At 28.2% G+C, this 17,216-nt stretch overlaps 2 protein-coding genes across 2 annotated transcripts; both read right to left on the bottom strand.

Annotated features, from left to right (window-relative positions):
* Positions 1 to 22: 22 nt before the first annotated feature.
* Positions 23 to 1,572, bottom strand: LOC113799588 (periodic tryptophan protein 1 homolog). Its single transcript, XM_027350251.2, has 3 exons — positions 1,337 to 1,572; positions 1,091 to 1,280; positions 23 to 1,041 (listed from the first exon to the last, which is right to left on the bottom strand). Exons 1-3 carry the CDS (start codon positions 1,480 to 1,482, stop codon positions 82 to 84), a joined length of 1,296 nt encoding a protein of 431 aa, XP_027206052.2. The 5' UTR covers positions 1,483 to 1,572; the 3' UTR covers positions 23 to 81.
* A 30-nt stretch (positions 1,573 to 1,602) lies between these two features.
* On the bottom strand, positions 1,603 to 2,528 carry mRpS26 (mitochondrial ribosomal protein S26). Its single transcript, XM_027350273.2, has one exon. The coding sequence runs from the start codon at positions 2,424 to 2,426 to the stop codon at positions 1,692 to 1,694; it is 735 nt and encodes a 244-aa protein (XP_027206074.1). The 5' UTR covers positions 2,427 to 2,528; the 3' UTR covers positions 1,603 to 1,691.
* Between the last annotated feature and the right edge of the window lie 14,688 nt (positions 2,529 to 17,216).

The raw sequence follows: 17,216 nt of genomic DNA, 5'->3' as shown, positions 1-17,216 counted from the left end.
GCGTGAAACAGGAACATTAAAATTATTTACATTCGAAAAAATAATTTTTATTAAATTTAATGAATCACAATTTAAAAGCAATCAGCAAAGATTGAATTGTCTTTTTACTGCAGGATAAGTGTCAAGATTAAGAATTTTGATGTTTTCTCCAACATTATCTCCAGATATGGCAAATATGTTAGAATGGTCAGGATTGGCAGACATCGATAAAATGATTCCGACATTTGGCTGAATTGTTTGAATAGATTTCACTTCCTTCGATGAAACAGACCATATTTTGACGTTTTGATCAGCCGAAGTAGTCATCAAACAGCCATTATTTGCCGAACTAAATTCCATTCCCGAAATCATTTCATCGTGAGCTTTGATTCCAAATAGAGGAGAATTATCATTTCTACAATCGAATCCATATAGCCAGCCTTCAGATGTAGCACATAGAAACATGTATGGTTCTTGTGGATTCCAGGCAACCTTTTCTATTTCATTTTGACAAACCTTCCAATCTTTTATCGATAGTGATTGATAGTTCAAAAGCTTTGCATGACCTTTAGCATCGCCAGTCAATAGAATGTTTGTTTCAAGTGGATGAAAAGATACCGATTGAACTCGTGATTTAAACTGATCAAATGTCTGTATAACGGCTTGTTGTTTCAAATCCCAAAGTAAACATTTTTTATCGGCCGATACTGATGCCAATATATTAGAAGCCTTTTCCGACCAAGATAAATCGAGTACGGATTTCTTATGTCCACTCAACACGGCAACCGGATCAAGAATATCGACGACATCAAGATTCCAGATATTAATATCATTGTTCATATCGCCAACGGCAACCAAATTTCTTTTATCATTTTCCATTTCAAAATTAAGCCACTGAAAACACAATGGATAAGCAGCAAGATAAATTTCATGATGCACATAGACACCATCTTCTTTGTTATAAACTTTAATTTCAAGTGAAACACTATCTTCTTCAACATGGCCAGCTAGTAAAAGGTTATCCGTTGGCTTAATCCGAAAATCGTCTTTTTCTTCTTCGTCCTAAAAAAGAAATAATTTAAAACAATTGTTTTTTAAACAGCAAACTTACATCCGAATAATTTTGTTCACGATTTAGATATGTATCAGCAGCCGTATCATCCGGTACAAAGAAATCATCATCATTGTCATCATCATCATAATCGTCCAGATTATAGCGATCAATTATTTGACGATCTTCATCATTTCGATCAACTTGTGATGAAGATTCATCTGTCTCCATATGCTCATTCTGATTGGAACTGTAATAAGAAAATAAAATCATTAAATGAAAGAAAACATAAATAATCATCATCACCTTTTCAATTCTTTAAATTTTTGTCGATCGCTTTCGATTTTTGATCGAATTTCTTCCTGTGTCAGTTGAATTCGATCAGGTATTTCTTTGGCAACACCTTGCCTGACCCAGGCAACACAGGAAACAAAGTTCAATTTGGTTGCCATCGGAATCAAAACGCAAATTAAAAGAAATCAAATAAACTGAAAATATTTAGAATTCCGAAACGAAATCAACGCGGTTTTCAAACGATATGGTATACGAATCCGCTCATAAAGAATGTTACGTGATTTTTAAAGACAAATTTAATTTTTTTTTCAAGAAAAAACTATTTTTTACATTATTTGATTATTAATTTCTAGTTTTTAAGAATTAATTAAAAAATTTTTTTCGCTTTCAAATAAACGGGTTTGTTTGGTTCAAATGACTGATATTCTTCAGTTTGGCTACTGGTTTCAGGTACAGCTTTAGGTCGTAATGCATATGGATGTAGTGATCCATCAAACATGATTCTACCATTTACATCGATCGCATAGTCATAATTAGTTTGATGCGTGAGAGCTTCTTCAATCTTGGCATCAATATTTTCACGAGTTATATACGTCTTTGATCGCTCAATTTCTTGACGAACTATTTGGTCAAATTGTTCCCCAATTTGACGATTTTCTTCTTCTTTTTGAATTTTCATAGCCACCAATTTAGCATCCAATTCTTGTTGAAATAATTTTAATCGTTCATCACGCATCGCTGCTATTCTCTGATTTTCACGATCATTTTCAATCATGGCCTTTTCCAATTCTTCTTCTTCGTGAACGAATTCGCTCGATCCACCTTGTTCAGAATCGACAGTTGGAAGATAGAATTCTCGATGCAAAAATTGTTTGATTGATTCCATAGTTACTTTATAAGTATAATCAAGATGTTCGCGCTGTTGTTTTTCTTGTTCAGACAATTCTTCTTTCTTTCGAATACGATATAATTTGGATGGAGCCATCGGTTGCCAAATTGGCTTACGGAATGGTTCTTTTCGTTTATTTTTAAGATGATAACGCACCGATTGTAAAACAGTTCGTTTCGTAACAAGATTCAATTGTGTTTGTAGGGAAAACATTCTTGTCAATAATGAGAAAAATTAGAAATCTCAAAAAAATGTAAAGATTTACAAATGAATTAGATCACATGCGATACATGACGATATAAATAAGGCACAGCAAAACTTGTAACGTATGCACAGAGATCTTAGCAATCAATGGTGAATATGATTTAGAAATACCTCAATGGATGGCGCTATAGATAAGGAAATATTAACCAAAACAATGAAACAATAATAATTTCATTCGAATTTTTCTTTCATTCAAAATCGGGCCAAACAATTGATTAAGGCCAAAAACAATGGAATTTAAAAAACAACAATCATCAATGATCGTAGCTTGTTGTTGATTTAACAATTTTTCAATTTGTTTTATTGAATAAATCTTTCTCAAATGATTAAAGGATTCAAAATCATCAATTTCAAACAAAAAATGAAAAAAGGACCGATTGGCGTCATAATCAGCAGGCGAAAAATGAAAAATTTGTTTCAAAACTACATTCTTTTATTGTCATCATAGAAAATCCGTGTGTGTGTTCTATCTAAACAAAAAAATATCCGGAACAAACACAATGACGAAACAACAGCTTTGCGGTAAAAAGATTAATCATCGAATGATGGCCATTGGCCATAACACTATCATCTATTGTGGGTTTCATTTTTCTCTAATTTCCATTCAAAACAAAAAAAAAGATGATAAGATTACAATTTGTATACATACACACACACACATACACAATCCACATGTTCCTGATTTATTTCTTTTTGTTCAAAGTAATAAATTACAATTTTCTTTGATTCAATTTCATTTACACCATTCCCCATATATATAAAGACAATTGCATTGTATCATTTATTTTCTCTTATTCGATCATCATCATCATCATCGCCAATCCAAGGAAAAAAAAGATGATTGAAAGACTAATTCATTGTCCTTATATCAAATTTTGAGAAGAAAAACAAATCCTATAAACAAATTCAAAAATCATTTGTGTATCAAATGCTATCAAGATGTTTATAAATGAATGAATCAAAAAAGGTATTGAATCAAAAAGAAAACAACTAAAACAAAGCTTAGTTATAATAAAAATCGTGAACTAACAATTATCGATGCTGTCATCATCATCGTGTATCCAGAAATTCAGTTATTTGTTTTTTATTTGAAAATATTTGTTCGTACTTATTCATTTTACATTCATCCATCATGAATATGATGATGATGATGCTGAATGTGAAATGAATTGGTTTGATGTTCAACAACAACAACAACGAAAAAATTGTTTTTTATTTACTTTCTCACTCTCGATATATCCGAATCAATCTTTGATGATCCATTCAAAACAACATACGACATGAAGATATTTTCAGTTTTTTGTTTTATTTTTTTCAATAAATTCATTGATATCCATCTTGGTAATTTGAACGTGATGATGATAATGATTGAAATTTTCTTATATTCCAAATGCACTATTTTTATGATGGATTGGCTGTATGGTTTATATTTTTTTCTGTTCCTGATTAACTGATTTTCGATTTTATAGCAAATAAATAAAATATGAAAAAATCGCCGAACATTGTTGATGGTGGAAAAAAATCAATCACGAATTTTTTCTTTCACTTCACTTCATGATCAATGTTTTCTTCGGGAAGAAATCTTATTTATTTTTTTTTGCACTTTCATTCAATCAAACAATATTTCTGTTTTCAACAAAAAAACAATATTTCGGTATATTTTGTTTTTGGTATTTAATTTTGGTAATGATGATGATACCATGAAATTCTAAATGAAAATTATTTTTTTAATGTTCGATTTGATGTCATCAAATATCATTATTATCATCATCATTTCAATGATCATAATCGCGTCCGAATAATCCGAATTTTTACTATTGTATTGGAAATTTAGAAAAAAAAATCAATCATAAATCAAAAATAACACACATGATGTTGTTGTCTTTTGAAAAATTTCTTTCGTTTAAAATATTCAATTCAATCATTTTTTTGAAAATTGATAATATTCAAAACAAAGCGAAAATTCAAATCTAATCCCTGCTGTTGTTGTTTTTTTTTCAGATGTATGGATGGATGCATGTATTTTATAAAGAAAGGATTTTTCTTCTTTCATTAAAAATTTCATCAAGCTTTTCAATCCTTATCATTCATTGACTCCACGGTGTGTGTGTGTGGCCAAGAATGAAGAAGCTTCTTGTTTTCATCATCATTCGATAATAAGATGGGATAACAATTCTTGAACACCTGCATAGCGGATTTCTGTTTTTTTTTGTAGATTGATTTTTGTTTTTGTTCATTGTTTTGTTTTTTTTAATGTAAAGTGTCTGTGTTTTATTTTCTATTCAGATAATCATGATGATGATCGAAAATCATCACCATGAATTTGTTTGAATTTTCGTTTGTTTGTATGTTTTGTAGACAGGCAATTTATATTGCTCAAGATTAAATTGTATTTTTTTTTCTAATCACATTTTCCATAGATATATAGGGTTTCTTTAGTTTTTGTTTTTTATCAACAAATTTAAATTCTTTTTTGATTTTCTCATTTATTTTTCACCAAATTCAAATTCAACATATTGATGTGTGTGTGTATAAGAGAGAGAACTAAGTGATGATTTTTTGTTCAACTTTAACAGGTATCCTGAATTAGAAACCAGATAACATTATTTGTTATCTTTCCATCGCTTTTCATCAAAAACATTAACAATTTTTTTTCTTTGGTTGATTGTTGTTGCCTACTTTATTTTCAAGCAGAAAAAAATTTCAATTATCTTAAAACTGGAAAACTTGGCTTTCCGTTGTTGTTGATAATACCATTTATATATAGTGGCTAGAATAATGTGACTTGACGAAAAAAATTTCATCTCAATTCACGTTTTTTTTCTTTCTTTCTTTATTTCACTGTCTTAAGGTTACGCCTAAACTTTTGTACAAAATTATGTGTTATTTTTTACCCCCTCTTATTTTTTGTTAAGCTTAGAATTTTGTAAATGAACAAAAAAAAATATGGTCATTTTAGTTTTTTTTCTCCTGAAAATAAATGATAAAAACCATACATCTAAATCATCATCATCATCATCATTATGAATGTCGATTCTTATAGTGAACGAAAGAAAACGAATCGATCGATCGATTGATGGATGAATTTTTGGCAAATATAATCAAGAAGAAGAAGAAAAAAGAAAATACCGAAACACAACACACATACACACCTCGCTAATTTGGTTTTTTCGTTTTCTTTATTTTCTTGGTAATTTTTTCCCCTTAATGTCGCATACAATCCATTCAATTTCAATTTCATTCAATTTGAATTATGGACTGGCTAAGAAAAAAAACGATTTTCAAATGAAAATAGGTACCAATCACATTCAATGATGATGATGATGATGACTTTCTTCATATGTTTTCGGTGGGCTGTGTGTGTGTATTGATCATATTATATATTTTCATCATTTCATCCGAAATATTTCAATTTGGCCTCTCGCTCTATCTTTCTCCCTACATATCTATTTTTTCTGTGAATTCTGTTCGTTTTTCCTTTCTTATTTTTTCTTGTTTTTTTTTTTGATCAAGGAGAAGAAGAGAAGAAAAAAAACTTAAAACTCAATTACATATAGGCAGGCATGCAGGCCATCAACAAAATTCAAACAGGACAATTCATCATCGACGACTATAGACCATCGAAGTCTTATTTTGGTTGATGTTCATTTCTTTCCCATCATCATCATCATCATCATCATCATTGAATAATAATGTAAAAGAAAAGCAAAACTCACGAAATTTTTCTTTCATCTATATCATCAATGATGATGATGATGATGAACCAATCAAATTCTATGCCGATCGATATTGAATTGAATTTTTTATTTTATTTCTTTGATTATAATATAATTCATCTATAGCTTCATCATTAAATCTGTTCCCATGTATACCAATGACCTTCGGGATGGTAGAATAATAATAACAATAACAACAACAGCAAAAAGTCAATTTAAACTTATAAAGATGTTGATGATTCGTATAATGATGATGATGAAGATGATGGACCAAGTATGTCTATTATTACAACAACAACAACAAAAGCGGAAAAAATAACACAGGGCTTTCAGTCACTATTCACTGATCATATATAGTAGTTGTTATAATGACTACATTTTGTTCAAGCTAGAAAAAATATCATCAGGCATCTGTTTCAACAGATTTTTCTTTTGTTACGTTATTAAATTTTCACAAAACAATATTGCAAGGAAATTTTTTTACATTTCTGCAGCAGGATAATAATATTGTTAATTGAAAAATATTGAATATTTGCTTGTAAAGTGGAAAGGAAATAGACAATATGGTGGATTTATTTATTTGTTGCAATGTTCGTAATGATTATCGTTGTAATTTCAAACAACAATTTCAACAAAAAAAAACATGTTCACCTTCTGTTGATTACTAGGTTAATAATTAAGCTAAAATGTTTAAATAATTTATTGATAAATAATAAAGAAATTTACTATCAACATCATCATTATCATAATACAATTTTAGTTAATGATATCGATGATGTTAAATTAATGATCATTAAACGTATCAACACTTTTTCCAGTCTCTCTCTGTGTGTGTATGTTTAAGTAACCAATTAGGATTAAACTTTCATTCGTTATTTGAAAAAAAATAAGAAAATTCATTTTGATATTATCATCATCATCATCATTATTTTGTTAAAATCGATTGAATATCTTTTTGAAAGGATCTTTTTTTACCTATATAAAAATAAATTTTTGACATATGTCACATTTTTTTTCTGCCTTTTGACGTTTTTGTTGTGGTTACCAATGAGAGATCAATATCTTTTGTTATAACATGATTTTTCTTGTTGTTGTGGCTTTTATTCATTCAAAATTTTCGTTGTTATCTGTGATTTGATTCTTTGAAATGATTGTAAAGTTTTTCTTTTATCGTTTTTTGGTGTAAATTTTGTATGGTATTCAATGGTGTTTGAATGTCAATTTTTATAGAAAAAAAATGTTTTTCATTTTATTATTTTGACTTTTTTTTCTGGTATTCAAGTTTTTGGATGATTATTATAAAGCTGAACATTTTTATTTTGTTTGTTTGACAAATATCTCCCTCACCACACAACAAAATGGGTGACTCTTTGGTGGCTTGTTTGGGTTCTAGGTTGTTTTCCCATTGTGTGTTGTTTGATTTCTTTTTCTGGTCCTTGGGTTCTTTTTTTTTGTTATCATGTGATGCCTGTGTTTGTGTGTAATGAATGTTGATTGCTCTGTTTTTTTCTTTCTTCTGAATTGAAAATTTGAAAAAAAAACATATTACAACAACAACTAACCAAGAACACAATAATATACATTAAGGCGTGTGTGTATGTATCAGTCAGTCAGACATTCAGCTATAGTCAGTCCATATATTTTTGCAAAATGAAGGAAAAATAAAAATGTCGGCAAAAAAAATCGTCAGCTGCCAAATGTATTTGTAGTGTGGTATGTGCGCCACGCCTGGCCACCAAAAAATATTACCAGCATAACAATCGATTGATGATCAACTTTCTTTTGCGATATTTTTTTGTTCTTTGTTGTTGTTTGCCATAGAATCAATGAATGATGATGGACGAAAGAAAAATAGCATATACTTGGCCATATCTGTAATGAAAATATAAGTAAATCTAGGACTATTCGAAGAATTTCGGTTCAAACTAAGCCATCAATGATGATGATGGTTTTTTGCTTTTGACTTCGACGAGTCAATTTTTTCGGGTGATGATGAAAAAAGCCAAACGAATCAACAATTAGAATTACAAAATTTTCATCTGTTATCAGTATTGTTTTTGTAGAAATAATGACAAGAAACAAAATTAATTTCTAACCTCAAAACAAATTAATTAAATCGTGATCCGATCAACTGTTGATGGCAATCTAATTATTTTATTTTAAGAATTTCAAGTTGATTTCAATTATCATCAGCAAAATGAATTGAAAAAAAACTTGTTTCAATTTTTTTTCTCGCAAATACACAATTCAATCGATTGATAATGTTAATTTTGAATGATAGGATTGGATTGAAAAATATATATTGAAAAGTTGTTTATATCCTTATTGTTTTATTTCTGGTTTTGTTTTTGTTTATTTTTTTTGTGTACCAAACCAAACCGTGATAAGAACCACACGCACACCAACACTGACAGATAATAAGATGATTGATTTTTTTGATATTACTGATAATAATCATTAATAACATTGAGCCATAAATTGTTCCAGAGCAAACAACAACAACAAACACTAACCATATTGATTTATGTATTGGGTTTCTTTTTTCAATTTTTGACGTTTTTGATGATTGTTTGATATAATCTTATCTCAATCATAGAATGAATCATACATACACACCTGAAACCGATCCCAATTTATCATTGATGTATCAAAAGATTTAATCATATTTCTATCACTTTTCAAATAAATAATAACAAAAATTTTTACAAAATTCTTCAAAAAAAAACTTCAATTCAATCAATCAATTCAATTCATTTTTTTAAAAAATTGGTTACAATGTAACAATTTATTTTACTTTTTTTTGAAGATTTCCTTCAATGATCAAAGTATTTGTCATCATCATTATAATAGTAAATACATTTGAAATATTAGATTTAAACCGTCTGTAACATCTGTTATCATCTATGGATATAAATTTACACTTGGTGTAACCAAAAAAATAAATTATAAATTCAAAAAATGAAAAGAAAGAAAGATAATCCAATGTAAAAATAACATGATGTCCATAGATTTTTTTTTTTGGAAATCCCTATTTATCTATCAAATATACTTCTATTACATTACTAGATAAGACGAATGGACAAAATATTAAACCTACACATACATATAGAATTTGTTCATTCAATGAAATTTCTCATTCTATCAATGAGAACAACCAAAAAAAAAAAACAAAAATCATGGCTGTCAGTCAGGTAAGTCAGGTATTATTATTATCTGACTTGGATAACTGAATGAATATATATTGTGGCTGCTGTGTTCATCATTTTTTGTTAATTTTGTTGTTGTGGCACGAAAATAGATTCTATGTATAGGTTTTCTTCTTTTTTATTACATTGCACAGATTCAATCGATCATATCATCATCATCATGACATCAAGTATATCATCATTTTGAACTTAAAAATCTCGTTTTTGTTGTTGTTATTGTTGTTGTTGGTCTCGGTCTTGTCAAAAACTAAAGCTCAGAACCTATGATGATGATGATGAACAATGATTTGCATACCTAACCATCATCATCATCAACATCATGATCATCCGAAATGAATCCATGATTAAAGTTAAATTAGTTTGTCCACATCCTTATTCAATTCATGATGATAATGATGATAGTTCAGGCTGTTTTTTCCCATTATCATTTAGAAATGATGTTGCTATCGATTGAAAATTACCCTATTCTCTCATACACATATCCGATGAGTAAATGATTGTACATGTATGTGTTCGTTAAATATATTTTAAATTTATTTAAAAAAAATTAGATAATAAATGCGAAAATTGGGTAAATAACATTGGATTACTGTTCAGGATTTCTCATTTCCATTTAGATGATCAAAATTCAATTAGATTGAAAAAAAGCTGATTAAATATTTTGTGTGTATAATGAACGCCTAAATTGAATGTCGATATAAATTTCAATTCATTCCTTTTGTCTATGGTTCATAAATGAATAATCAAGTGTTTGATAGGAAATTTGTTTTCAATTCGATAATATTTAGTTACAACAGCAACAGCAACAAAAATCGATCCAACCTCTTATCAATGATGATGTCTTCGTCTAATAATTTGATTTCTCTCTTGCTGGCTCATTCTTCCTCTTGATTTGCTTTAGGGTTTTTTAATGAGAATTTTTGTTTTCTCTGTTATCCGTTTATCTATGGTCAATTTGATGATTAATTTGATGATTAAATGTAACTATAATTGACTGTCAAAATACCAATTTCAACTTGTTCATTTATATTTCTCCCTCTAGACATTTTAACCGAAAAAAAAACTATATTAAAATGATGATATACACAAAGAGAAATGTGAAATGATCACTAAAAGTTTTACAAGGAAAAAGGCAGTGGCATCATTATCTCATCGATTGATCAAAGTTGAATAAACTTACCATTGAATAATCCTAATTCGTTATGATCGAACAAACGAACAAAAGGAGGATTGAAATTAAAATGAAGAAGCTCTCATTTTATTTTTGATCGATATTATATCTATATATAAATTAGACATCGATTGCTTATCTTTGAATTGAATATTATTATTTTCGATTGAATTTACCTTGAATTAATAATCGACATGCCAAAAGCCTTATGTTGTTTATCTATGTGTGTGTATGGATTTAATGAAAATCGACATCCACCACATGATCAATGATCAATAATGATGATAATGATTATGCCATTCATTTATATTGATGAATTGTGAATTAAGAAAAAAAACTGTTTCTTATACAATTCAATCATGATAATTGTTTCATCTTTTTGTATGCGAATGTAGTTATTTTATTTTATTTTTCTTAAAAACTCAATTATCACCCCTTGAGATTTATCTTTCTTTTCTATTTTTTTTTTCAATCTAATCCGACCAAGTGTGAAACTTTGATTTCAACATTGTGATTTTTTGAAAATTTTTACGTCATCATCATTATTACACCATTAAGATGTGGCTAAATTTTAATTTTTAGTTTTGATTATAGTTTAAATTATCTTCCATACAATACACTGCAAACTTTAATCAAAATCCTAAAATCATAATCAATCGATTATGATTTATAGTCTTTGTACACTGAATATTTCTTCAATCAATTGCTTGATTATTATTTTAATGATGCTGTTGTTTTTGATAATGGTTGAATAGACACAACCATAACGATTGTTTTAATCATTATCATCTTTTTTTAGATTATTTCAACAACAACAAAAACCTTTTTTTCAATCATTAGAATTCAACTTAAATTACCTAACTGCAATAATGAGTTTGGATGACAAAAACTGAAAAATTTCATAAATTTGATTTTCCATTTAATCAATGATTTTTTTCTTCTTCTTGAAATTATAAATTTTTTGATAATTTAAAACAAAAATTCAAAAAAAACATACAATATCGTTTTTCTCTTTCGTTTCTGTCTTTACATATTCTTGTTTTATTATTAATTTCTTTCATTCCATTTGAAGATGGTTAATTTCATTTTTATTTTGAAAAAAATATTAATTGAATTTAACACCTGAAACAAACTGCTGTTGTTGTTGTTGTTGTTGTTGCATGTCATCCTTGTCATCATCATACAATGATTTTAATTTGCATTTTTAATTTCTCTGTTTCTATCTTGTTTTTCTTACCACACGATAATTAATTACATTTTTCTTTTCATAAATTAATTTCTTGATTTTTGTTGTTGTTGTTGTTGTTGTTGTCTGGATGATGTTAGAAACGAGATATTTTCTTCTTTCATACTACGAGATAATGTGTTGGGATATCACAACAACAAAAGTTTTAAATTTCATAGAAAGTTTTTTATTTTGATTTTTTTCATGGATCAATGGATAGAAATAGAATTTTTTGAAATAGAAAAACACGAACAAAATGCAAAATAGATTCATTCATTCAGTTATTTTATTATTATTTTCTAGCTTCAGCTGCTGTTATTCTGTCAAGGATTCGTTGCATTCATTTAAAATGGATGTCAACGAGAACGAGTGAGTGAAGAATACCAAAAAGAAAAATGTTTTCCATTCTTTTGCATATTAAAAAAATAGAATTTTTTTTTGTTTGAGAATTCTGTATGCGATGGAGAGAGAATGAAAATTAATATTTTTTTCATGCCTTGACACATCATTTCATTGTGATTATGTTTGAAATCTAGAGAACCCAGAATTTTTTTTTATTATTTATTATTTTTTTTTGTTTTGTCTCATTCTTTAGCATTCTGTATTTGTTTCATAAACATAACACACACACACACATCATACATTCCATTCCATCATCACTACCCTACTATAAGGCCATTATCGAATTAGATCAGATCGGTATGGATCGAATTGAATTGAATCGAATCCAATTCTGCCACCATCAAGTTAAGAGTGAGTGTGTGTGTGAGAATCAAACACATTTCATTCCCAACCCCTCAATTCTTTCATTCAACCAACAACAAAAAAAACGACATGGAACATCAAAATTTTGTTGTTATTGTTGATGTTTTATTAGGCAATTTTCAATCATTTTTGTTGTTGCTGTTGAAATTCCAGATTCCACAAACGCAAAAGATTTTTTTCCTCTTTTTCTTTTGTTCACACTTAATTTGCACGTAATAATTTAGTTATGTACCGCGTATATCAACAACAACAACAACAACATCATCATACAATGATCGTTGATTCTTTATAAATTCTTGTTCAATCAATTATTGTGTGTATCATAATGTATTTGTATAGTTTGATTGAGTTTTTGTGCTTAAATAAGCAATTCCTGAACTATGGTTTTTTTCCTATTCTCTTTTTTTTTATTTTCACATTTGTTATTTGGCATGTGTGAAAAAAATGATTGGTTGTGTTTGTAATACCCCTCTCTCTCCGGTTTTTTTTTCAATTGTGAACGCACACACCATGCAAACATAATCTGGATCCATTCCATGAACTTATGGATCGAACAATTTTACTTTGCTCTTTTTTTTTGTTTGTTCCCGTTATTGTTCAAGCCACCTAATAGCCATAATGATGATGATCATCATTCTCATCATCATCATCATCATCATTTACTTCCCCCCATCTCTCGATATGTCAGCTTTTATGCTGTTATTTTTTCAATCTCTCTCTCCGTCATTGGTTTCAAACAATTTCATTCATCTCGAATATATGTTGTTGTTGTTGTAGAAGCCTACAATGTTTGAAATGAAATTGGTCTTTCCATTGCGTTTCATGATTATTTGTGTGTGTAAATTAGGTGATTTATTGAATCGATCAACCGATCATTTTGTTGAGTCTCTCACTTTTTTTTTGTTCCATTCTATCCATTTTTATTTTCTATGTTCATTTTTACCATCCATTACGCATTACGTTCAATTCATTTCATCTAATTTCATTCCCATTCATTGTCATGTTCCCGTTTATTATTTTCATCATCATCATCAAATAATGTATGAATGGTGTGAGCTTTAATTGAAAAAAACACACACAGCTTGAGCTTTGAACCTGAGATTCTTTGACGTAAGCATTACACACGAACATTCCACATTCCATAGGGGTAAAAAAAGGGGAATATCAACAGAGAAAATGAATCCAATATAATTTGCTTGCTTTTTACTGGTTCAATTTTTTTCATGTTCGAAAAAAAATATCAATCTAATAATGTAAACTTCAATAATATAGGTGTTGGTTCTGCTTTCCTGTTTTTTTTTCAAGCTCGAATAGTTTTTTTTGTCTGGAATGGGGATCTATGTTCAGTTTTTATTAGATAGTCATTGAAAATCGATAGATTTTTTTTCTGGTTCGATCTGGAAATAATTTTTTTTTTTTTGTTTTGTTTTTCTTCATCGGCTAATTACTCTCTTCTAAAGTTTAGGTAACTGAAAGCTAATCACTATTTGATCGATCCGATCAAATAAATAATCGACAGCATATATATAAATAAATGCCTTATTTTCTTTCTTTTATTTTCTTGTCTTTTCAATCATTTGTTTTGTGTTGTTGGAAAACACCTTTATGTAATAAATGGTGTTGGCTAACGCCTTCGCTTATATGGTTTATTAAATTGATGAAAATAACAAAACAAAACAGTTTTTTTTGTCCTTGTTGTCACAATAAATGAATGTTCAAATGTGATAATGTTTCCATTTAGATAATATGGAATATTCTATCATTTCATTGTTTTTTATTTCATATATATTGAAATCGATTTCGAATATTATCGATTCATTTCACATATCTACAATGATAATAAATATAAATTCAATTCAATAAATTATTTCACAACAACAATAACAATAGAATTGATTGGATTGTCGATCGAAATCATTATTTAAAGGGAAAAAAAATCGAAAGACAGCAACAACATAATAAATCCATAAAAATTTCCATCATTATTATTATGGTTATTAACATATATGAATTCCATTCATTTATCCATAAAAAATATCGTCTATCGATATTAATTAATGTAATTATCAATAAATTTTCCTTCTTTTTTTTAACATGTATATCATGTAAAGAAGATTAATTTTTTTGGTTTGAATTATTACCTTGAAAGGGGAAATTCTCTTTCCCTTTTATCCATATCATTACCATGATGATGATGATGATGATGAAGAGACACCATATACCAGATAAGATTACATATACATTGCCATTATCAAATGTATTCATTAACTCTATTTTTCTCGATATGTTCATCATCATCATTTATATTTATCATTTGGAAAAATAATTTCATTCACTTTTGATAGAAATATAAATATATTGAAATTCTTTGGGCGTAAAAAAAACAAATTATTTTTTTTATCCGCCAATTCTAATAACAAAATGACAAATAATTCTCTTTTGCTAATATCTTATATTTTGTAGGCGTTGAAAATATTGTTTTTTCCATGCAATATCCATAATTCTGTTTGACGCTTCTGAAAATAATTGTTTAGCTGCGTCAAAATGGGTTTTTTAATGCTTAAGAATCGAAGATGATTCTCATCAAAATGTTTTATTTTATTTTCACCATATTTTTGTTATTATTGTTGTTATAGTCACATTTAGTGATATGTCATTTTCATTTCATAAACAAATGGTAATAATAGATAATGGAAGCCATTCATAATAGCAGACAGAATTTTCAGAATTGTCCATCAACGATTCTTTGACAGCCGAACAAAATTTAAATATTCCTGGGCGGCTATAATTTCACTCTATCTTTACAACACATTACATTACATAGGACACAGAAGCAATACGAGACACATTATTATCATCAGAAATTTTTTTCATTTTTATTTTTCTGGATCATAATAATTAGGTGGAGTTAGAGCTTCAATTCGTTTGATTACTAAAATTCATTTGTTGTTTTTGGTCAACCTGAAAATGTCCCTCGCACACACACACAAAATGACATCCGATTTGACTGATTTGAATGAAATTAACTTGATGTTTTTTTTTCTTGTTGGTGGTTGACATTTTTTTCCATTATTATTATCATTATTCAGTTTGTTTGCATAAGTTTCATAGATAGAGAAAAAACTACTTGAATCGAGACTTGAATGCACAATTTGATTTCCTATACTGGAAAAAAGTAATTTATACCATTCAGGTTGTTGATTATAATGATGATGATGATGATCATCATCATCATCATGATTAGGTGACTGTGTGTGTGTAATAAGAGATCCAATAATTATCATGTAATCCATATAACATATATGATACATTCATCCATACACTTTGAATGAAATAAAAATGAATGAGTTTAATTATCACCGAGACCATTACCCAAAAAATTTTCGTTTTCACTACACCAAATGATGATGATGATGGTTGTGGTTTTTGATAGTTTTGTCTTTTTTTCGTTCATTCCATATAGAAAAACTACCATCTCATTTTTTTTCTGGTAATGATCACTTTCATGGATAATATTTTTAATTATTTGCTACCAGAGAGAAAGAAAAAATATATGTAATAATCATTGAATTCATGATCATCAATAATCATGGAATAAGATTTTTTCAACAACAAAAAAAAATTAAATTAAATTCTTTAGAATGACAGTGTCGCCAACATGTCTGACGACTGATTTTAAATATTGAATTTCATTAGTCGTTTAAAATATTTGTACAGGCGGCTCAACTGTATTCTATCTCTGTTTCATCTTATTCATTAACTTTATCTGTTAATTGAATTGATTTTTGGATTATTTCTTCTTTCATCATTTTGATCATCAGGTTTTTTTTCTCCATCAAATCAATGAATGAATGAATAAATAATGTTTGTGTGAATTTTTATCTTCTCTTTTCTCTCAATTGATAAATATTTGACCAAAAAAAATGTTTGCACTTTGTAAATCAGTGAGAGCGATAAAGAAATCGGCAAATTTTTTTTTCTACATGTGAAATTTTCGCTTTCGAATAAAGAATAAATATGCAAACATAGATTCAGACATAAACATTGAACAAAATATCTCACACTTTTTATTCAAGAAAAATAAATATATTCCACATTGATAATAACTTTTTTTCCTATCATTCAAATGATGATGATTACTTTAAAAAAATTTAAATTCATTGATTATTCAAAGTGTGCGATGAGTTTTTTTTTGATTTTAAGCCGATATTATGGGCCAAAGTTTTTTTCCAAAGAATGAGCACCCAATAAAAATTAAAAAGAAAAGATTATTATATTTTTGTTTGTGAATAATTCAAGTAAATCGGTTTTTTTTCTTTCACCCATAAGAATATTACCATCATCATCATCATCATAATCATCATTATTATTATGATCGATTTATATTTATTTACATACATGGTATACATAATAATAATGATTATTACAAAAAAAATACTTATGGGTTCTCATTATGGATTTTCAATGATGATCATCATCATGATGGTGGTCTACAATGAATGAATAAATGAATGAATAGGTGACCATAGGTGCCGGAGCCAAACACAAGAATAGCAAAAAAAAACACACTACTATAGACATTTGAAATTACTATGCTTATAATACAATAATGATAATAATAATGATTTGTACGTGTATACCTATGTAATTTCAAAT

Source organism: Dermatophagoides pteronyssinus, unplaced genomic scaffold, assembly GCF_027571235.1.
Source record: "Dermatophagoides pteronyssinus isolate colony J.1.1.1.1 unplaced genomic scaffold, Derpt_VIB-CSIC_2022.12 sq0007, whole genome shotgun sequence".
Taxonomy (NCBI): Eukaryota; Metazoa; Arthropoda; class Arachnida; order Sarcoptiformes; family Pyroglyphidae; genus Dermatophagoides; species Dermatophagoides pteronyssinus.
Note: the sequence above shows the minus strand (reverse complement) of the source record. Positions and strands in the feature narration are given on the sequence as shown.